Source organism: Boleophthalmus pectinirostris, unplaced genomic scaffold (genome assembly GCF_026225935.1).
Source record: "Boleophthalmus pectinirostris isolate CB_2022bp ecotype Guang Dong unplaced genomic scaffold, ASM2622593v1 HiC_scaffold_3, whole genome shotgun sequence".
NCBI classification, from domain to species: Eukaryota; Metazoa; Chordata; class Actinopteri; order Gobiiformes; family Gobiidae; genus Boleophthalmus; species Boleophthalmus pectinirostris.
This window is the reverse complement of record NW_026571299.1, coordinates 15111599-15136259: the sequence shown is the minus strand read 5'-3', so window position 1 is coordinate 15136259 and position 24661 is coordinate 15111599. Positions and strand designations below refer to the sequence as shown.

At 37.9% G+C, this 24661-nt stretch overlaps 1 protein-coding gene across 1 annotated transcript in view; it reads left to right on the top strand.

Moving 5' to 3' along the window:
* Positions 1-24661, top strand: part of asic1b (acid-sensing (proton-gated) ion channel 1b) — a 264462-nt gene that overhangs the window by 200390 nt on the left and 39411 nt on the right. The window contains exon 4 of the mRNA XM_055160808.1: positions 19970-20120. Coding sequence (XP_055016783.1) covers positions 19970-20120 — 151 coding nt within the window. The remainder of the gene's footprint in view (positions 1-19969; positions 20121-24661) is intronic.

The following is a 24661-nucleotide window of genomic DNA, read 5'->3' as shown; positions in this document are numbered from 1 at the left end:
AATGCTCTGCTCCATCTTGTGCTGTCATGAAGATGTAGTTTTCAAGTTAACAGCCACCTTTTACCTTTTGTTAAGCAGAGATTGGCAATTCCATTGTAGAGGTCTGCGAGGGACAGAATTTTCAGTCACACTCCTGCCCGCGCCCGCAAATAATTGTAATTTTCATTCCTGCTCCAGCCCACATTTGTGATATTTTGTCCCTCCCGCAAATCCCAAACGATGAGGACATTCACTTTCTTAAACTCTATCAAAAACAGACAAGCGGAAAGGAATTGCCTAAAATATGCGTGAGATTAGACCATGTCCGCAAGTTTAGTCTGCTTAAAATGTTTTTTATTAATGCTATTTATCCAATCCAGACCACTTTATTTATATGGCACTTTTCACAAACTGTTTCTAAAGTGCAGCACAAATACATAATACCAACAATAATAAAAATGATCAAATAAACGCTCAGATTTAATCACACTGGTCTTAAAATGGTCTTATGCAGATGACAGCCAAATCTGCCATTAAAAAAACAGGATCCACAGGCTGTCAGACCACTTCTAGACTGCATCAGTGACATAAACTCTTGGATGTCACGAAACTTTTTGCACCTTAATCAGGAAAAATCGGAAGTTATGGTTTTTGGCCCTAGCACTTTAAATTGTTCTTTTCCTGTGGACCTGGGTTCACTAAATCTTTTAGTGAAGCCAGTTGTTACAAATTTAGGTGTCAAAATGGACCCTGATCTAAAATGTTATCTGCAAATTACTGCTAATGTAAAATCATTTTTTTCCAGCTAAGACAATTGGCCAAAATTAAGCCTATTATGGCAATGCAACACTTCGAAACTGTCATGCATGCATTTGTGACGACTAGATTGGATTATTGTAATGTACTTTATGTTGTTGTCAGCCAAACTGCACTTTGCAGTTTGCAACGGGTCCAAAACTCAGTGGCTCAACTTTTAACTCGAATCCGGAAACACGAAAGCATCTCACCTATTTTAGCCTCTCTCCTTTGGCTCCCAGTGTCTTTTAGAGTCGATTTTAAAATTCTTTGACTTACTTTTAAGTGTTTGCATGGCCTAGCACCCTCCTACCTCGCTGACTTGATCCACCCTTATGCCCCCTCTCGCAATCTCAGGTCAGCAAACCAGCTCCAGCTCACTGTCCCAAAAAAATAAACGTAAGCTTTGTGGGGAGCATGCGTTTTCTGATTTTGCCGCACAGCTGTGGAACCAGTTGCCATTAGAAATTAAACAGTCTGAGTCTGTACCTATTTTTGAATCACTTGTATAATTTGTATATTTTACTTTACACTCATATTTAGTTTAGATGATTCTAGTGAAGGTGAATGGAGTTTAAAAACACAGTTTGTTCATATCTTGATTTACAGGCAAACTAGCAAAAGAAAAACACAAGAATCATGAACATTTAAAACCAAAACGACGAGTCTGACAGGAGCAGTTACAGAGAGAGGGGTCACTATATTCCAGAAATGAATTGGAACCAGAGTTGATGGAGCTGAACCGTGTCCATGCTAGCCGGCCAGTTATGTCCATTTATATATAAGTCTACAGTCTAAGGTCCCAAGCACCCGCTATTCCTGACAGGTTACCCCAGTGGCATTTAAAGAGGCTTTACTCAATTCAAGTAGGCTAACATTTGACTTGCCTCAGCATCGATTTTTATCTTACGCAAACCAGGAAGAAGATAATATTGTCATGGAGGATATGGACATGTTAGGAAAGTCTGGACTAAGTTTGGACAGTTGCAAACTATTTATAATGAACTAGTTCTCTTTTGTTTATGTTTTAATAAAATCAGGAGCAGTGTCTCTAAAGAATTGGTCAAATGCGGAGGAGTAAAGTGTATCATTACCTTAAAAGTGCACTGTGAAACTTGTCCAGTAGAGCTTCCGTCACCAGATTCTCTTATCTCTCTGGGATGTTCCACAGTATGGCATCAGATTTTTATCTCTACAGAGACAGCAGGGTCCAAGTTAGATGTCAGATCTGTGGAGAGGCAAGCCAATAAAGTCAATAAATGTCAATAAAACCTCATGTAGTTGAATGGTAAATGGTCATGGTCACATTTTTATAGCGCTTTTCCACCTTCAAGGCACTCAAAGCGCTTTACAACAAGGAACCACTCACGCATTCAAACAAACATTCATACATCATTGTACATATGCCCCATCCACATTACGTATTTGAGTCATTTTCATTGCAAATACAGTGTTCGTCCACACTAATCCGATAGAAAACTGCTCTAGAGATGGAACGATCTGGTGCCGTCAGCTCCCACGAATCCTTTTGAGAACAGATCTGATCTTGCACTGTGTGGACGCCTGAAAACGTTGATACGCTGACATAGGTGTGTCCACGAAGTAATTCACCGCCAAAACGCTAAGAGGCTAGAATATATGTCTATGCGTACTACCTGCAGACATATAATCTCTGAAAAGTTAAATTCGAATGCCAACTTTCGGATCAGTGGACAAACGCTCTTACCAGCTGCAAGATGGACACATTTAATGCCATATCGGCCATAATGCCATACAGAATTTCAGACAGAGTAACAACTCCATAAAGACCGTCCACCGGAAAATTTGCACAATGCAGCTTTAAAGTCACTTTCTAAACTCACTTATATTAAAATAAAACATTATAAAATGAACTCCTTAGACAGATTGGTTCCATCTTCTGACTCCCAATAGAAGCTTAAATGGACTGGACGGCCATTTTGGGTTTAACAAAGCAAATGTAATTAGTATTTATGCTAATTCTGCTGTGTAATTTAATCCCATCACTTTATTATATTTTAATCTGTTTTAGAGCTTTACTTCAATAGAATTTTAATGTCCATTCAATTTTCATTCAATATTCATTCATTTCTGATTATCCATTTTGAAATTCTTGCCCACAAAATTGTAACTTTAAAGCTGCATTGTGTAACTTTTTGGTTGGGGGTCCGTCACCTGCTTATTGCTCTGCCTGGAATGTTCCACAGTATGACATTAAACATTTCTACCTTAAATTTATTCAGTTACAGGTGGTTTATAGCTCAAAAATCTCATTCTGGCTGTGAGCAGGGTTGCCTCTCCACAGATCTGACCTGTAACTTGGTGTGGTGAAGATAGAAAGGTTTAATGCCGTACTGTGAAACTTTCCAAAGCAATAACATCCATTGAGAAAAGCATTTGATGAACCCTCCACCAAAAAAGTTACACAGTGCATCTTTAAGAAATGTTTGGTTGAACCTGAACATAAATTTAAAAAAAAAATTCAGAAAATTTCAATATTTTAAAATCACAGTGTATGAATTCAGTAGTGCCTTCACCGGGGTTACGACAGATTTTGAGATAATTATAATTTTAATGAGACAATCAACTATGGCAGACACTCTCATTTTGTAATTTGGCCTTTTACGATATTCCGTTCATCTCTCTCATAAAAACTACAATAATGGCGCCGTAAATTGAAATTTTACGATAAAACCCATTGTAAAGCCTTGATAGTATTCCAGTGTAGCCAATGGGAATGACATCTGGTACAACTGCAGTTTGGTCTGATGTGTTATGCAGGGCAATTAAAGGCTGAATATACAAGGATTTACAACAATAAAATTCACTAAAGCTGATTCTTGTCCATTTGTGACATGGTTCTAATTCCAGTGTGTAATTGGCTTGCATCATTAAAGGGGCATTATGTAACTTTTCTTGTGGAGGGTCCTCCACTTGCTTGTCTTCAGATGTTATGAAATGTTCTGCAGTATGGCATTAAATGTATCTATCCATCATATATTTCATAATGGGTGATTTTACTGCTCAAACATACCTTTAAAAACATGCATTCTTACTCTGTTTGGGGTCACCTATCCACAGATCTGACCTGTAACTTGGTCTGGAGGAGTCACCAGTTTATTCAGATTAATACGTTTAATGGGGTACTTTGGATTATGATTGTAAGTACTTGAACAAGCACTTGAACTCCTCCACTTGAGGTTCAAGTATCTCGGGGTCATGTTCATGAGTGAGGGAAGGACAGAGCGTGAGATTGACAGGCGGATCGGTGCAGCGTCGGCAGTGATGCGGTTGCTGTATCGGACTGTTGTGGTGAAGCAGGAGCTGAGTCGAAAGGCAAAGCTCTTGATTTACTGGTCAGTCTATGTTCACCTATGGTCATGAGCTTTGGGTAATGACATAGAGTACAAAATTGTGGATACAAGCTGTCAAAATGAGTTTCCTCCACAGGGTGGATGGGCGCTCTCTTAGAGGAGCTCAGTCACACAGGAGGAGCTCGGACTAGAGCCGCTGCTCCTCTTCGTCGAGAGGAGCCAGCTGAGGTGGCTCGGGCATTTGTTCTGGATGCCTCCTAGGTGCCTCCCTCGTGAGGTGTTCCAAGTATGTCCCACCGGGAGGAGGCCCCGGGGGAGACCCAGGACACACTGGAGGGACTATGTCTCTCGGCTGGCCTGGGAACGCCTTGGGGTTCCCCTGGAGGAGGTGGAGGACGTGTCTGGGGTGAAGGAAGTGTGGATGTCCCTGCTTAGACTGCTGCTCCCGTGACCGGGCCCTGGATAAGCAGAAGAAAATGGATGGATGGAAAAGTATCAAAAATCAGATACTAATCAATTCTAAAAATAGTATAGAAACTATATACTCATTTGAGCAGGTATCAGTATTAAAAAAGTCCATTTCATAGGACAGAAATGAATCTTTCCTGAACAGCTTTAGAATTATCTTGAGCTGTATCAGTACAATTATAAGAGCACATAGAGTCGTTGACGCTCATGAACCACTATGGAACCTACCTGGACGACTGTGAGAGTACACAGATATAGTAAAAGAAAGTACTATGATTTATTGTTAAAAATCACATTCTATTGTCCAAAGAGAGAGATTTTTATTATCATTGTGGTAGCAGAATCTGTACTGGGTATTGAGTTTATTCCTTAGTATCAAAATCGAGTATGAAATTTTAATATCACTTCAACACTACTTTGGAGCTATCCAGACAAAGCAACAACATTTCCATGGAGACAAGAAAATGGCAGAACCTCCAATAGAAAGTTACATAGTAAAACCATAAACTGCACTGTGCAACTTTTCTGGTAGTGGGTTCACCAGTACAACTTTAACATGACAAAAGTTGAGAGAACGTGACAGCTTTGTTTTGTTTCATGTTTTTTGTTTTTTTGCAAATGTTTGTTTCTTCCTTTTTTCATTCCACAAAGTCATGGCAGCCAATCAGCACAGTGGATCTGTCTCTGTATTCACTCAGCCATCTGGAGCACGCTCTCCTCTCCTTGTAAATTATAGTGTTTGGAGAGATTCTTAAACTCAAACATCTTGCAATACATGCTTCTTTTCCCAACAAAATAACCATATAATTTGTCCAGGCCAATTGACGGTGGAAAAGCAAGTTTATTATGTATTATGCAGAAAACACAACACTCTATGACCAGCGTAAGTATAGGGGAGAGGGATCCATCTTGGCACCTGCCAGAGGGTGGAATATATCTGCCAGCAACCTTTTATTTTTACTGTTTTTATGTTAGGAAGGAATTGTTAAAGAATTCATTGGATTTAAATTGAAATAGGGGTTACATGTTATAATAATTACATCTTAAAGGACCGATATTACACAAAATTGAAGTCATGTTATACCTGTTTTGTTTCATTCACGTGTTTGAATAATCTTGGTTTATTAGGCTGCGTTCAGACTGCAGCCTGAAGTGACCCAAATCCAATTTTTTGGCTTCTATGTGACCTGTATCCGATCTTTTAATGACAGTCTGAACGGCACAGATCCGAATTTTTCAAATGCGACCCAGGCCACTTGGATATGTGGTCCTGAATCCGATACATATCCGATCTTTTGACATGCGACTTCAGTCTGAACGGCCAAAGCGCATCCATCCGACCTACACGTCATTAACAAGCGACAAACGTCAATATTCTGCGCTGAAACAGGCGGAAACCGGAACTGTAAAATCGGCAGGTGCTCAATGCTCGTGACCATATTTGGACAACTTCCGTAAACACAGAGCACGCTCGCTGCGGTTGACGCATGGGGTTGACGTCATCGTGTCCTCCAGTGCGCATGCGGGACACTTTCGGGCCGTTTACCGTTCACACTGAAGTCACAGACAAGTCGCATTTAATTGGAAATGTGAACGAACTCGCAAAAACATCGGATTTCACAAAAAAATCGGAATTGAGCATTAAGCCCTGCTGTCTGAACGTAGCCATAGTCTGTGTACATCTCCAAAGCTCAAAATGCTCTGTTCCATCTTGTCATGTCATGAAGCGGTAGTTTTCAACGGTTACCTTTTACATGTTTTTAGTAGAGATTGGTAGAGATTGGTGATTGCAGGGTTGAAATCATCCAAATGGCTTAACATGGCTTCAAGAGACAGTCCAGAATTTTGGACATAGGACCGCATTTCCTAGTTAGCCAGAGTGTTGGAGACGTGTGGAGACAGTTTTTTAGATATTCCAGATACCAGACACAAACCATCTCCACGTACACCACCTGTTGTTGGTTGTTCTGTTTATTAATTTAACTACATTTTAGGCTAGATAGAAATGAACTTTTATGAGCTTTGCAGGGACAGCTCTGAATTTTGGACAAAGGGCCTCATTTTCTAGTTAGCCAGAGTGTTGGAGACATGTGGAGACACTTTTTTAAATATTCCATCCAGTCCTTGTATTTGCAGAGGTCACTGGTGCTAGGCTAGTGCATGTCAATGGCCATAGTTAGCCTGCCACTAAAAACAACAAAAACAGTCTTACCCACTCCACAAAACACCCGAAGTAAATCTATTATTATGCCAAACTGTCAATGTAAATGTCTGTGTTGATAGAATAATGTTTAAAATAAAACTAACCTTGCATCGTGTGAATCGTGGCATGTTGAGGGACTATTTTCTCATATATCAGTCCGCCGCTGCCAAGCTTTCTATCAGAAAGTACAACTCACTGCTGCTGCTCAGACATAAATCCTTCAAATACAAGGTTGGTTTTACTTTTTAAATTATTCTATAGACACAGACATTCACATCGATAGTCTGGGGTTGTAATAGATTTGCTTCGGGTGTTTTGTGGAGTGAGTAAAACTGTTTTTAGTGGTAGGATAACTATGGCCATTGACATGCACTATACTAGCACCAGAGACCTCTGCAAATACAAGGACTGAATGGAATATTTAAAAAAGTGTCTCCACACGTCTCCAACACTCTGCCTCCCTAGGAAATGAGGCCCTATATCCAAAATTCCAGACTGTCCCTTTAAAGCTCATAGGAGTTCATTTCTGTCTAGCCTAAAATGTGGTTAAATTAATGAACAGAGCAACCAAAAACAGGTGGTGCACATGGAGGTGGCTTGTATCTGGTCCAGTCCAACAGACTCCTGTTTTCAGAAAATTGTCAAACACATTGTAAAACGGGACCAGCCATTCCGTAATACACTTATGCCTGGTGTGGGTATTTGCATCTTCTTAAACTGGGAATTAGGTTCAAACAAACTCCAATGTTGTAAGCAGCGGAGTGAAGAAGTTTTCTATTTTGTAACTTAAAGATGCAGTTTGCAGCTTTTCAGGTCGAGGGTTTGTCAAATGCTTGTCTTCACTGACATGTTATTGCTTTGTCTGGAATGTTGCATGTCACAGTTTGGTATTAAACCTTTCTATCTTCATGGACACCAAACCAGGCCAGGTTACAGGTCAGATCTGTGGAGAGACAACCTCGCTCACATTCAGAATGCCTGTTTTTTAGAGACTTTTGAGCTATAAAACCACCTGTAATGGAATAAATGTAAGGTAGATGACATGGTGTTAATTTTCGTTGGACTATTTCAGTTTTATTTTGTTATTTCTCCAGCTGTGCGTGTGTTTTGAGTTTTACTTCCTGTTCTATTGATTGTTTGCCCTGTCATGTGTCTCACCTTTGTCTCATTCATCTGTGTGTGCATATACTCTGTGTTCTCGTCTGTCCTTTGTCGGTTCATTTGTCATCATCAGTGTCACGTCTGTTTGGATTTTTTGTGTTTGGTTGTTCTTTGTTCTAGTAAACAACTTTGCAAATGGAGTCCTGCATTTTTGTGTTCTCCCTCTGCTCTAAACATGACAGTAGGTCTGTTTTTTATTTATTTATTTCATTTATTCAGTGTTTTAGTCACTTGTGAACACCTTCTCATTTGCTTTGCTCATTTGTTTAAAGTCATACTGTAGAGCAATGACATATCCATAGAAACAAGCAGGTGATGGACCCCAAACCAAAAAGCTATACCTTGAAGTAAAGTACAGATATATTTTTTTTACTTATATGCAGTACTTTACTACTATTGCTTTGTTACATTCCACTACTGCTAGTTTTGTGTAAGCTGCTGCACCTTAAAACTGAGAATTTGGTGCAAACAAACTCCTATATTGTAAGACATAATGACAAATTCTTGATCAGACTTTTAACCTTCCTTGATATTAGTGTTTATTCTGCTATAGTCTCTGTCCCTTTGCATTATGAGCATAGAAGGACACCAGATGGATTTTTAATTTAGTCTTTCTGCTCAGCTATAACATTTCCATATCAGGATGTAAATAAATGAATGCCGTTACTAAAACATCTGCAGTTTCATATGGTCTCAGCGCATTCCACTAAATCTATAGGAGTACCGTGAATACATTTAAAACTCACTAAATTGACCATGAATCAGTGCACAAAATCTCCTGCAATTCTCTTTTTATTTCCTCCTTCAGGACAGTTATACAAGTTAATATAGTCAACCTTACAAAAGGGGTCTCCTATATGTACATACACATATCTACATGTACAGTATATACTAGTGTTGTAGTCAAGACCTCAATCGAGACCAAGACCAGTCCGAGATCACAGGGTCCAGAGACCAGGACAAGACCAAAACCTCTGAGGGTCGAGATCAAGACAAGGCCAAGACTTTTAAAGGTTGAGACTGAGACAAGACCGAGACCACGGTCCATCGAGTCCAAATCAAGACCATCTTTGTCATTTTCATTTATTTGTATTTCACAGTTACTTTGGCACATATATATCAGTGTTTTTATAACTCTATCTCCATTTTATCTGATTAATGTTAATTTAGGGTTAAAATAGGCCAAGCAAATTACACTGCACTCAAACACTGTGTGCCCCTTTTTTGGACCCTCACCCACAGTTTGAGAACCCCTTCTTTTAGACAACTTCCACTGACACTTTACAGAAAACTGTGAAGAAAGTGAAGAAAGTGGGTAGGATTTTTAAACCTGTTTTTTAAAGTTTCTAACTGGAGTTATATTCTCTTACTGGTTTTGGAGTGATGTGGAGCAGCCTCTGCACATTTATCAAACCAAATGCTTGTCGTGACAAATACAGATGCATTTGTGCACTTTTATTGGCAAACTTCAGCCACATATCGTGGTAAGAAGTTTACTGCCGACAGCAGTGGCTGTAATTAAATATGATCGCACTCAAAGAGTGTCAGGCCTCAAGTTAGAGACAAGACAGAGTCCAAGCTCCATCAAGACAGAGACAAGACTTACTGTAGTCCAAACGCGGTCGGGTCCGAGACGAGACAAAGAGCATAAAAAAGCGGTACTACGACACTAGTATATACTCATACATACATATACAAAACACAAATTCCTAAAAGTCCAAGCGGAACATTTTGGTAGATTTTAACTATGGTATGTTTCAGTGCTTGATTATGCAACAAGCCAACTCTAAAAGCTAGCAGCTACTGTTTTTAGCCTCATTTAATTCCATCACTCCTCAGTACACCAACAAAACATGGTCAAAATCAGACTGTGTTATATTTGTTACTTGTTGTAGTTATTTTCCACATGCATTAGTTTATATTATCAAGTGTCATTAACTTTTTGATTGGGGATCTGTTACCTACTTGTTTCAATGGAGATGCCATTGCTATGCTTGGAATGTTCCACAGTATGACATTGAACAGGTTTGCATTACATTTATTCAATTAGAGGTGGATTATAGCCCAAAAAAAAACTGGTATTCTGACTGTGAGTGGGGTTGCCTCTCCACAAATTTGACCTATAACTTGGTCTGTTTGAGTTCCATGAAGATGGAAAGGTTAAATGCAACAATGAAATTCCAGAGAAAGCAATAACATCTCCATAGAGAAAAGCTTTTGACAGGAGCTTAAAAAGTTACACAATGCACCCTGCTCTCTATACCTAATGTCCACCTGTCTATGTTTTCAATAGAGATAGAAGAAAAATCAAATCCAAAATCAAGATAAATAAATATGGAAAAAAAAAAAATCGAAAAAAAAATTGAAATATTTGAGTCAGTAGCTACAGTATGTGAAAGGGATTCTGGCTCCTGTAGCAGTAGTTCTGGTAGTGCACCGCAGCGCTCTCTGTGTGTCATGTAAACTGTGAATTGGCTGAGCTCTGTGAAAACTGTGCCCAAACTCATGATGCTGAAGGCAGAGTCATACAGCCCCCACGCTTACTTTTTTTTTTTTTTTTTTATAAGTACAAAAATTAACATATGAGTTGATACGTAAATTGAAAAGAATGTTTCAAGAGTCCATATTTTGAGATCAGAAAATGATGAAATATGAACTCTCCAAATTTTCTGATCTATGTTATAATATACATACCATATTTTTCGGACTATAAGGCGCACTGGATTATAAGGTGCAATGTCAATAATGTTGAATTCTTTTGTCTATTTTCATGCATAAGGTGCACCACATTATAAGGCGCATTAAGTGAAAACAAACGGACGACACTTGAGACTGATCCTTAGCCCAGGCATCCACAATCCATTGGCAGATCATGCCCTAATTCGCCCAGTGTTGCTTCCTTGTCTTGTTGAATGTGTATCATGAATGTGAATGTGGGTGGCTAAATTAAAAAGTTTGCTTTTTTTTTAAAATCCTACGAAGAGGAATTAAATATACATGGGCAATAATGTGTTTATTGCAGCTCTGCACACATTTGTTTACATTTTACAGAAATGAAACGTGAAAACATATGGCTCATTTGCATAAACTATAATTGCTGAAAAAAAACAGCTCGCTCCTTGTGCCACTGGTGCTGTCAGCTTCTGTCAGTAGCTGTAATGCTCCAACAATCCACCAAACGGTGCGGCTTCATATCTTACCAAAGGCTTATTAAAGTATTTTGACAGATTTTTGAGCGCCATGTACCACATAAAATCGGTTCGAGGTCAGTAAGCACAACCAGAATTACTGTAAATTTTTTCGCCCTATAGTCCGAAAAATATGATACCTGGAGTTGTGTTTTGTTTCATTCACACGTGTTTAACACACAAATCCACTTCATGACATCACAAAGTGGAACAGAGTATTTTGAGCTTTGGAGATGTAATAATAAAGGATTACTCAAATGTGTGAATGAAACAAAACAACTGTGGTATGTTTTTGAAGAGGTAACAACATTTTATCATGACTAAAAGCTCACATGAGTCAATTTTGTGTAATATTGAACCTTTCATATTTCATTTAATTGAATTTTCAACATTTAGAAAGACAGGTCTAGTTAAAAATTGCATTTTTAGTGTGGAGTTCTCTCTCTACATCTCCATTGCTTTGCCGATTTGAAACAGAATAATACTATTGCTACCATGGTGACACAATGTACACCAGCAAACACCCAAAAAGTTTTAAGATCATCTGAAATCTCAAGAAAAAAATACAACACGGATTTGGCAGCACATTTTCAGGAGTCTGTGAGCGTTCGTGGTCCTGTTTAAGAGTTTGATTTTCAACAAAAAGGTGAGCGTGACTAAGTGAAAAACAGTTGACTAATGCTAGCTCGTGACTGTAATTTTATGTGTGAGAGACTTGTATAACAGCATAAATAAGTAGTTTCAGCTATGTCAGTTCTGTCTGGTCAGATTATGTTAAAATAAAGATCAGATTAACTTGAGTAATGGACCTTCAGACAGAATACAGCGCTCTTTTTCCCTGACAACATTTCAAAAGTTTTCCATGACATTTTCATGACCAAAAGTTAATTTTCCATGACTTTACGGCACCCTACATGTGTAAAATTTATCATACTTTTAGGGCTAAATATGAAATGTTAACCCTTTCCACGCACCTTATGGTTTGGGATTATAGTTTTTTAACATTCAAAATACTGTCAGTGCATTTATTGTCATCTCTTTTAAACAAAATGCGCATGCGTTCGGAAATAATCATAATGGCCTAATGAGAACTTAACAGAACGCTGTAGTTGCGTGAAAGAGATACTAACATTCCCTGACATTTCCAAAACTTTCAATGAATTAAAAAAATTCCATGACTTTTGCAGGACTTCCATGACTATGGAAACCCTAAGACTGATAGCTCTGGATTTTTTTATAAATATATAACTGGCTGTCAGTCTGGTTCCCACTCCCTCCATCGCACCTCGAGCTAAAATCAAACATGATCGTCCAATCAGATTTGTTTATTTCAGTGACACATATCAATCGAAGGAGCCCATTGGTCACCCATATTTTTGAATAAAATCACATTTTATACGCCGTTCATTAACTCTGCAGAACTCTGTGATGTTTTTCAGTCCCCTGTGATATTTTCCTTCCTTTTTTCCTCGTTTTGACCATGTGTGTCCCTAATTGACTAATCCACCTGTCAATCACCAGTGAGATTCACCGGTGACCAGACTCACATCTTTATAAAATGAAGAAGAGGACTTTTCCAGGATTTCCATGATTGTTGGAACCCTGGGAATAGCATTTTCAGTGAACAGCGTGCATCCTGTCACCATGGCAACTGCTGAACATCCCGCCCATAGAGACCCATGTAGAACACCCCGACGACGTCACCAACACAGCTTTCCAGCATCTCAAATTGACGACCCAAAACTTAAGAGTTCAAAAGCAAAGACCGTTCATTCATTAATTATTGCCATATTTTGTTACTCTCTTAGGGTTGATAATTAGCCCTGGGGGTGAAAACTACACACAAAAAAACTAGAAAACTGAATAAAAGATGGAGTTTGACACACGCTCTGTAGCCTCTGTCCTCACCGGCTCACTCCACTTAACCAAGGCCAAAGGAGGTCACATGCACCATTGATTTGTTTCCCCCTCGGCGGTCATGACACAGCTCTCAGGGAAGTCATTAAAATCTGTAGAAATATGTACTTGATATTAAAAAAAAAAAAAAGTATGAATACATTAAAGATGATTTCAAATAGTGTCTTCAAAATAGCAGAAATTAAGTGATGTGTCTCAAGGGCTTTGGAATCACTGCTGCTCCTATACATATGCAATAAACACCAGTTGTTTTGTTTTTCTCAGATAGCACGACTGTTTTTCTAACTGCAATGCCTAATGAAAAGAAAATGAAAATATAATATAAATAAAATGTATGTGTTGAAGAGTGATACTTTTGCAGATCTTTAAAGTTCAGAATTTCATAAAGTTGAAACATGTCCCAGAAATGAACAAGAAACATTTTCAAATCAAATAGGTTTTCTCAATTGTAATGCTGATTTATTCTTAATTACAAAAGCATTGGTCAAGTTGATTATGTTATAATTTGGTGTTTTGGTTTTCAAGACAATTATCCAATCAGAAAGTAATTTTGGGTGCCAGTTTCGACGCTGAAATCCAGTTGTTTTAAACCTATGGTCACTGCCTAAACCCCAGCACCTGCAGTCAACCATGAAACAGTTAGTGCTAGTACAGCCTCTGCAGCTCAGTGAGTGAATGGTCTGTCCATATACCAAGAGTTAAAAAGACTTGTATGTGTCCTCTATATACAGGTAGGGTTATCAAAAGTATCAAAACTCAGATACTAATCAATAGTAATATCAAAACTTGCAGGTATCAATGATAGACATACAGGATAGGATAGAAATACAAAAATACATGTACAGAATCAGTAATAAGTCTATTTTTTTTAGTATTTAGTATAGTATTTCGTAGTGTTGCAGTCAAGACCACACTTCCCAAGACCAAGACCAGTCTGAGACCACAGGGTCCTGAGACCAGGACAAGACCAAGACCTCTGAGAGTCGAGACCGGGACAAGACCAAGACTTTTAAAGGTCGAGACCAAGAGAAGACCGAGACCACGGCCCATCAAGACCAAATCGAGACCATCTTTTTCATTTAATACATTTAACTGTATTTTACAGTTACTTTGGCACATATATATCAATGTTTTTATGAATCTATCTCCATTTGATCTGATTAATGTCATTTAATCTTAAATTTTTAACTTTTTGGACCCTCACCCACAGATTGAGAATCCCTTCTTTAAGAAAACTTCCACTGGCACATTACAGAAAACAGCTTCAAAGTGAATTAAGTGGGTTTTTTTAAGTTATTTTTTTTTCATTTACACTTACAGTTACATTATCTTACTGGTTTTGCAGTGATATTTAGCAGTCTTTGCACATTTACCAGCTCTAATGAAATATGATCATACTCGTCGAGTGTCAGATCTCGACTTCTGCGCTCGAATCCAAGACTAGACCAAGACTGTAAAAAAAGTCTCGAGACCAAGACCGCTATTGAGTACTACAACACTAGTATTTAGTTTTATGAAACACTATTCACAGGTAAAGACAATGGCAGCCCAGGTCCAGTCCTGACTATAGTACCTCTTTAAAACAGCACAGGCTACTTACAGTACTTTGAAGTAGTGTCACCATAAAGTATAAAATACAGCCCCCGCAGTACTTTTCAAAGTGCAGTGGTATCTGTAGAGCTGCCTGTCAGGGCTGCTCCAGTGATGAGGGGGATGAATAGACACATCCTGCCTGCATCGATTACCCAGAATCCTCTTGCTGTGGGGGGTTTATGTTGCACTTGACTTTGGGACATGTCCTTGAGCAGCAGGAGCCTCTGTTCTGATGAGGAGAAGAAACTGTGACTTTAAAGTGGACAGTAGCTTGACCAGTGGATATAATACACCTCAGACCCCCAACACCTTGGACTTTAAAGTAATTAGCAATTTATATATTCCAATGGTTAGTAAAGATATACATTACCAGTCAAATATTTAGACTCTCATTTCTTTTTTTTTCCTTTCTTTTTTTTTTCCTGTATGGTTACTATTTTCTACATTTGATTTACATACAGAAGACATCAAATACATCTGAATAATTCCATATATATCATGTTTCATATATTTGATGAAAGTAGCAAACATATAGAACAAAACATTGGACAAAGTGTGTCCAAACAATAATTTAAAAGGTTTAAAGTAAGAAACACCAAGCAATACCAGTGTGGCAGTGTGGAGTAGTCAAAGTATTCTGTTTAATGAGTAAATTCTTCTATATAATCACAAATGTGTTTTAAAGGTTTTGCAGTTGCTACTCGCAAACCCACGAATAATAAACTACCAATATAAAAATACTATACCACCAAAGTCCTTCTAGATAAGTCCCGGCGATTATGTTTTTGGGGCTGGGGTGGCAGTAGCTCAGTTGGTAAGAGCATTTATCCACTGATCCAAAGGTTGACGGGTTCATAAAAAATAAAAAAAAAAAAAAACATCATTGGGGGAGCGATCAAATCCACTGACCCGATTCTAGCTCCCACAGATGAATTCTGTCGTTGTGTCCTTGGGCAAGACACTTAACCCACCTCTCCCCCAGTCTCTGTGTGCACTGGTGTATGAATGAGTGAGTGGTTCCTTGTTACAAAGCACGTTGAGTTTGAAGGTGGAAAAGTGCTGTGTAAAAATGCACCATTTATTAAACATCAGTAAATACTAGACACATAATATTTACTTAATTATTTCATCACAGCAATGCAATTAATTATGACAATATTTTATATATATATGACTTAATTTATTTACATAAATATAATTTCTAACTTTAAAAACATTAGTAATAATTGCTCAGTAAATTCATGACTGTTAATCGTGGTGGTAAATACATTTAATTAATACTGACAAGTAAATTATCCTCGATATTACAGCAGTAAGATTTACTGAAAAAGTGCTAGTGCAAATAGTTACGATGATTTTTTTCAGTGTTTCCTCAGTGATTCAAATAATACACATATTTATACTTTTGTATCTATAACTGCAATACCATTATATAATAAGAAGTAAGGTCCAATCAGATAATTAATCAGATAATCCAATAATTAGATCTGATTTGTGCTATGTGTTTACATGCCCAAGAGAAATTTGATCAACAAAAACATCTGTCGGTTAATCAGTATTTTTGAAATTATTGTTATATTTGGAAGATAAACACCTAAATAACTCTTACTTTTGTATTTGCCACAGTAGTTTGCCCTTTTTTGCATGTTTTCTTTATCAAAACCTGCACAAAATCAGAAAGAAATCAGCTTACTCACATCAGATGTAACTGTTCACATGACATTTCAATAGGCTGATAACTCCAGAAATCAGTTTATTGTCAGATTTTTGGTGCACACAAAGCCAGTGGTTCTAATATTCTGAAAACCCACACCAGTATCGCCAGTATCTAAAGAAAAAACTTATGTTAATAGTTTGTATACTTTAATAATTTATCATATAATTTAAAAGACTTTGTGTATTTAGTACCGTAATCTGTTTAACCATCGGTACTTCCATCCACCTTGTTTGTTGTGGGCCTTCACAGTGGTGGATTGTGGGTACTCCTACGCTCTGTTCTTTTGTGCTCTCCTCCCGAAGCCCACTCTTCACTCTTCACATGACACTGAACACAAGAGCTGCAGCCAGGAGAGAGATTTAAGAGCTTTTACTATCTGACCATGAACTGCTAGTGTGACAAATTCAGCACACAGACAGAGAATAAAATGGGAATGTTGGAGACGCAATAATCTGAAAACAGAAAATACCATTTGCATACATTTGCAGTTTTTTCATCCTATGTTGCAATAAACATTTTGTTCACATACCAGTTTTATTGTGCAAAATAAATTGAAATGAAACAATATCCACAAAGCTATACAGGAAGTTTCCGTTTATTATGCTCTCTGGTAGAAGGACCAATGCGTCATCAGTTTTACAAAAGAAATGGATTTACTCATTGAAAGTCATGTATTTGGCCTTTTATATTCCTGTGTCCAGCATACATTGACTTCTGGACTGGACTTCTGTGATTTGCATTTAGATTTGACACAACGCCACCCCAACCATCTCCTGCATCTGAGTGAAAAATTTTACAAAATCAGAAAGTTGAAAACAGAAGTTTTTAAAAACATGTTTCGTCTGCATTTTAATAAGGGGCATTTCTGTACATTTGTCTGGAACTTTCCACAGATTGGCATATTGCGCTTTTGTATTAATGTTGTTTCCTCATCACAAACAGACCTGGAGTTGTGGTTTGCTTCATTCACACGTTTAACACACAAACCCTGCAGATTTAGGCTCTGGCTTCACTGCATGTGTCAGCATTTATGCAGGTAAAAAACTGCGAAACCACAGCCGAGCATCAACGCAAGGGCAGCTCCACCAAGCAGCTCCAGAAGGATGTACACGCGCAACACTGTCTCTGTGTTTATCAATGGGAAATCTGATCAAATTTGTCTGGGCGCGTTTAGCCGCTTGTAACAGGTCCACAGTGAAACTAACAGCTGAACAGACTGATGTTTACCTTCTGTGCAGGCTGACCACTGCAAACGCGAGGATTTCAAAAGTAAATTTCAGAGCACTAATTAACTGTCTTTCTAGACCTCGGCTCTTTCAGACGACACAGAACAGCCCCAGGAGCTCCTTGTGCTGATGGTAAACGCACAAATACAACAATAAATGCTCGCTGAGTATTTTGACGGGGATGCGCCTCTGCCCTCGCACAAAGCGTCAGAAAATTGGATGGATCCTATTTTTATCTCTACACTAGGGCTCGGTATCATTAAGAAATTGCTGATACAATCCATACCTCAATACATAGGCCACGATACGATACATATCTCGATACTGTGTGCTTTCGGTTCAATACGATATTTGATACGGTTCAATAAAAATAATCGCTAAATCATGGCTGTGATACTAAAAGTCATTGTTAAACCAATTCTTGTGCAAAATTCATATGAAACACAAATATTTTAATCATCAAAACAGTGAAAATGTCAAATGTGTCGCAATAACAAGCTTCCTTCCTCTAAACAAGCAACAAAGCTGTAGATCTGTAACAAAATAATTTAGTAAAATATACCAGAAAATACTCTTGACGAAATATCCGTACAGCAGCCCACGATACCGATACTGTATCATCACATTAAACTATACAATTTATCAGTATTTCAATATTTTTGCGCACCCTACTCTACACAAGCATGACGTGCCGCTCGGTACGTACTTCTAGCGCAGGCAGTGGAGTCGCCCTCATTCACTTTTAATGCATCCTAAAAATGATGTGTCCAAAAGTTGCAGTTTTGATGCGTGCGTAAGGTGAAATACGCGTGCAGTGGAGCCTGGGTCTTAGGGTGAGTTGTTGTCTTAAACAGAAAACACTCTGCTCCACCTTGTGATGTCATATGGTAATACAGGAAGTGCTCCACTGTGTTTTTAAACTCCATGCACCTTCACTAGAATCATTTGGATAATTTCAGCCCTAGAGTTGAGTATATCTACTGAACAAAAGGTAAAAAATTGCTGTAAACTTGAAAGATATCACAGTGGAATAGATCATTTTGTGCTTTAGAGATGTAGACCTACTAATAATAAAGTTACTCAAACATGTGTGAATGAAACAAAACACAACTCCAGGTGTGTTTTGAGGAGCTAACAGTGTTCTAACATGACTTAAAGCTATCTGTGTAATCCCTCAATCATCCAGGTAGGATCCATAGCAAAAGAAAAAATCAATTCTCTCAACTGGAGAAACTGCTGGGCAAACTCAACTGGACGCCTGGATGAGCTGCAAAACGTCTTCATTCAAATAAAAACTTTTGTCCTGTTTTGTTCACAGAATTGAATTTTTAAAGCTCACAAGAGTCAGTTTTTGTGAAATGGGAGTGATTGTAGAGACACATTCAGCAACATCTAACATCTAATCCACTACACTATAATTTAGGCAGCACTCAAGTACCCTATTTTCTGGACTGTAAGTTGCTCAGGAGTATAAGTCGCACCAGCCAAAAAATGCGCAATGAAGAAGAAAAAAACATATTTAAGTCGCACCGGACTATAAGTCACACTTTTTGTTTAAATGTATTTTATAAAATCAGAAACCAGGAACTGACATCTCATCTTGAAAGGCAAGTTATAGTGATAACAGAGAACAACAGGCTGAATAGGTGTTAATATGTTAACGTAACATATGAACAGTTATTCAAATAATTATAACATAAACAACATAAGATAAGTTTACCAAACTCACGATCTCACTCCAAATCAATAAATCCATTGAATTCTTTATCCTTGGTGTCACTTCTGCACGACCTCCAGAGATAAACCGTTGATCCATGATGTAAACAGAGCGCCGCTTCCTCTTCTGCATAGCTGTCGTCAGACTCAGCATCAGTTCCAGTTAGAAATATTCCGGCATTTCTGAATCCCGACAGGATGGTTTCGATTGTCATTGAAGTTCAGGCTTTGTCCATCCAATGGCTTCCAGGAAAGTTACATGGCGCACCCGCCCGCTTTCCGGAAGTCCCTCACAAGTTTCTTGCTCACTTTCTTCTTGCTCCTCGATTACCATTTTCGGCTGCATATTTCACTATTTGCAGCGAGACAGCAGCTTTTTATACAGGAGGCATGCGCAGTAGAGTGCAAAGTGACAGTGGTACAGGAGTAAAAGTAGCAGCAGATACTGACACACAAGCCTAGAGTGCCCTCTCGCGGCTGTCACTCTGAAAATGTTAATATATAAGTCGCACCGGAGTATAAGAACGCCCAAACCATGGATAAAAGTGCGGTATATATTTTTAATCTGTGTGTCCTTCATGTGTTACTTCAGATTTATCCTAGTAGCTAAGGTAAATAAAGACATCTCTAATATAACTTGCTCTTCTTTTTCTTCTTCTGTGTTTTTGTTCTAGCTGACGTACCTCCCTCCTCCCTGGGGCGACTGTAAAGCTTCTGCCATGGACTCAGACTTCTTCAGCACCTACAGTATCACAGCCTGTCGTATCGACTGTGAGACGCGCTACCTGGTGGAGAACTGCAACTGCCGAATGGTCCATATGCCAGGTACAACATCTGCTAGAGTAAAGTCTGTGTGATCTGTGTGTGTCAGTCATGCAGGTGTGAGTGTAGAAGTTTAAAGGTGCAATGTGTAACTTTCCTGGTGGAGTCAAATGCTTTTCTTCATGGAGATGTTATTGCTTTGCCTGAAATGTTTCCCAGTATGGTTAAACCTTTCTAAAACCAGATCAAGTAAAACAAGACTTAAAACCAGGGGGGACAGGGCCTTCTCTGTGGCCGGCCCAAGCATGAGTTGTGCGGTCCTCTGTGTCTTTTATTTATTTTATTTATTTATTGTTTTTACCTATATTTTTTTTAGTACTGCTTATGTATTGATTTTATTAGTTTTGTTCATTGATTTTATTATTATTTTATTTTATGATTCTAGACACATAATTCTGCTCATTTATTTTATTTTATTTTATTTGTGTTTTACATTGCTATGTGAAGCACTTTGGAAACTATTTTGTTTATAAAATGTGCTATTCAAATAAAGTTGGATTGGACTGGAAGTTACACACAAGTCAGATCTGTGGAGAGGCGTTTTTCTAGGTATTTTTGAGCTATAAATTGTAATTGTAATTGACTAAATGCAGGTTACAGCTGTTTAATGTCACACTGTGGAACATTTGAGGCAGAGCAATGACATGTCCATAGAAACAAGCAGGTGAAAGATGCAGAACCAAAAAGTTGTAAGCAAAGTTCCACTCCAGCAGCACCATTTTATATTATACAAAATATAAAGTTAAAACCATACTTTGGAACATGACTATATCACCATGGAGATAGAGTTTTGTGCCATACTGTGGAATATCATAGCCATATTTCCATGGAAAGACACAGGAGGAGAGGAAGTGGTCCGTCGCCAGGTCAGGTTTGTGAAGATGCAAGTCCGCGAGTAATGACACATGCTTTTTTTTTTGTTGTTGTCTTAAAGTTATTTGGGGCTTTAAAGGTGTACTGTGGTACTTTGCTGCTGCAGGGTTCATCACCTGCTTGTTTCCATGGAGATATCACTGCTTTTACCTTCATTATTCCACAGTATGCAAATAAACTTGGATTAATGGTCAGATCTATGGAGAACCGAGCCTGCACATAATAAGAATTTATATTTTTAAGGTATTTTTGAGCTATAAAACACCTGTAATTGAACAACTACAAGGAAGATTTATTTAATGCCCAACAGTGGAACATTTCAGGTAAAGAAATAACATCACCATGGACACAAGCAGATTGCAGACCCTCCACCAGAAAACGTACACAGTGCACTTTTAAGTAACAGATACTACTCCCTTCAGACATATAGTAGTATTTACTAAGCTGGTCCCAGAGCTGAGTCAGAACTGAAGGAGCTTTGGATGAGCGCCAAAACATATTTACTTTTTAAAACTTTTGTTCAGTTGACAGGATTCAATTTTCTTTTGCTTGTGTTAAAAAGTTTCAAAATTTCATTGAGTTGGATATTTCTCCAGAGAAGTGTTTACAAAAGTCTTCAGTGACGCTGCAGTCACACTTTTGGTCTTGGCATCGGTAGAAAATGAAGTGAAAGTGCTGGACTTAAGTTTTTTACTTTTAAAGATGTAACTTTTTGGTAATGTAATTGCTCTGCCTGGAATGTTCCGCAGTGGCTACGTTTATATGATGTTTTTTTTATTCTGAATGAATTTTTCTGAATTAAATAGCTCGGAATTAAAATATTCCTCTTCGAGTTTACATGGAAATTCCTCAATCATTCGGAAATCATTACGAATTGAGGTTTACATGGAAAACCTGTTAAATCGCCTTTATTTAATTCCGCTCAATGTCTGGGAGTCGGGAAGGGTTCTAATTGGACAGGGACACAAACGTATTTACGTGTACAGGAAGAAAACACACTTCAGCTGCTACCGGCTTTTTTGTCATCTCGGTTTGTCGTTACGCCACGGACACAAACATGATTCAAACTATTTTCATTCTGATGATCTGATGAGAATTATATCATCACACGCTTTATGTCTGTCAGCTGAGGAGGAGAAGGGAAGAGTGTCGGAGAAGGGAGGACAAAGACGAACTGAGTCAAAGGCTGCTCTGCCTCAGTCCACTCCCGCATATCGCTCACAAAGCCAGGACTGGTGGAGCCCAATCGTCTGGATCACATCAGAAGGGCGACCCAACAAGCATTCACTGAACGACCGGAATTATTTTTTAAGAAGAATAAACGTTTACATGATCGAGGAATAAATTAATTTGGCTTTAAAATCGGAATAAACCACCCACTTACTAATCATTTTCATTAGGAATTAAGTGTTTACATGGAGTTTTGAAAGTGGAATGAACTTTTATTCAGAATTAAATTGTTTTTATTCAGAATTAAAGCTCTCTTACAGCTCTACGTTACTTTTATTCAAATACAGGTGGTTTTATTGCTCAAAATTACCTTGAAAAACATGCATTCTGACTGTGAGCAGCGTCGCCTCTCCACAGATCTGACCTGTAACTTGGTCATTTACAGCCATACAAAATTCCATAAAACAGGCCAGTCCAAGAAACATAAAATAGCACCCATTCTTAACCCAAGAAACAAGATACTGTATACTAAAATATTTGTTGTTTTGTGAGGTAATTACCATGCTGTAATCTCACACAAACACAAATTCAAAAAAACATTTCACCCCTGAAAACCTCGACCTTTGTAAACTCATCCTTGCATCCTCGCACAAAGCAAAACGCGATTATCCTCAAAGAAACTCAGGTCAAACTGTTTTTCTCTCATTCTTTCTGAAATCACATCCCTCCACACTTCACTGAGTCGGAAAACTGGCCCCCTCTTAATGTTTGTGCAGTGATTACAGCTGGCATTTGCTCTCTGCTCCCCGCATTCAATCAGGAGGGCATCTCAAACAGTAAATGGGACGCTCGGAGGAGGAACATCTGGGTTTGGTTAGCCTGCAGCACACAACCTGTCTCGGCTAACTCGTACTTAGAGTCAGTATATGAGGATGGATGAAGCTACGTGTGCGGCACTCTACCTCATTTTTACTGTTTTAAAGTTCCTGTAGTATGTTGTTTTGAGTCTTGTGAGGTTTAAGCCAGAATGTTATAATGTTGTTACCTCCTCAAAAACATACCTGGAGTTAAGGCTGTGCAATTAATCAAATTTTTATTGCTATGTCGATCTCCAAACTCATATAATCTAGTTTATTTTGGGATATTTTTTGTATAAATAAGTATATTTATTAAATTGTTTAAATATAGAGATTGTAGAACAGCTGGATACATAGTTATAGTTACGTATTTTGGATACGTTTATGTTTTCTATGCCTTATTTCATGTTCAAATTTTATGTTTTATACATACAAAACTGCTCTAAGGAACAGATTTGTAGCCTATATTTATTTTCAATTTTAAAGTGTTGCATAAATTATCAGTAACAAAGTGTAAATGCATTGTGTTATAAAAAAATATTAGTTTGAATAATTGTGATTTCAATATTGACCAAAATATAATTGTGATAATAATTTTTTTCTTTTATTGAGAAGCCCAAGTTGTGTTTTGTTTCATTCACACGTGTTTGAGTAACCCGTTATTTATTCGTCTGTCTACACCTCCAAAGCTCAAAATGCCCTCTTCCACCTTGTGATGTCATGTATTGGTAGTTTTCAAGTTAACAGCTACCTTTTACTTTTAGTTCAGTAGAGACTGGCAGTTCCAGGGCTGAAATCAACCAAATGATTGTAGTAAAGGTGTATGGAGTTTAAAAACACAGTGGAGCACTTCCTGTATTACTGAATGACATCACAAAGTGGAACAGAGTGTTTTCAGTTTGAGAAAAGAACTCGGCCTTAATATGCAGGATTTTTGTGTGAAACATGTCTGAAACAAAACACAACTCTAGGTATGTTTTTGATAGCTTGTTCATTTTAAAGGTGCACTGTGTAACTTTTCTGAAGGAGTATCTGCCACAGTGCAAAAAACAAAATCTAGTCAAGTTAAGATGACTTGATTTACGAACGTTTTATCATGATTTGAGTAAATTTCACTTGACAAGTAAAATGATCTGCCAGTGGAACAAGACTTTTTGTGCTTAAAATATGAAAATACATCTTGCCACATTTAAAATAAGAAAAACAACAACTTTTTGCACTTAAAATAAGAAACAAAACTGAATATTGCTTGAATTAAGAAAAACAAACTTATTCCATTGGTAGATCATTTTACTTGTCAAGTTGAATCTACTCAAATAAAGTAAAACGTTCTTAATTTAAGTCATTTTAACTGACCTAGATATTGTTTTGTTTTTTGCCCGTGCACCCACTTGTTACCAGGGAGATGTTACTGTTTTATCTGAAATGTTCCGCAGTATGACACTTCTCTGCATTTCTTCTCCAATTCCTTTCTAATTTGAAGAATTTTGTGAGGACCCATAAAGAACCGTTCCCTATTTAAAAGATAAAATATTTTGATTTACTTAATTGCTATGACAACAGAGAGAGTGCCATAGTGAAACCCATGAGCAGGTGATTTAATTACAACAACAACAACAACAAAAATCGCCTCTCCACAGATCT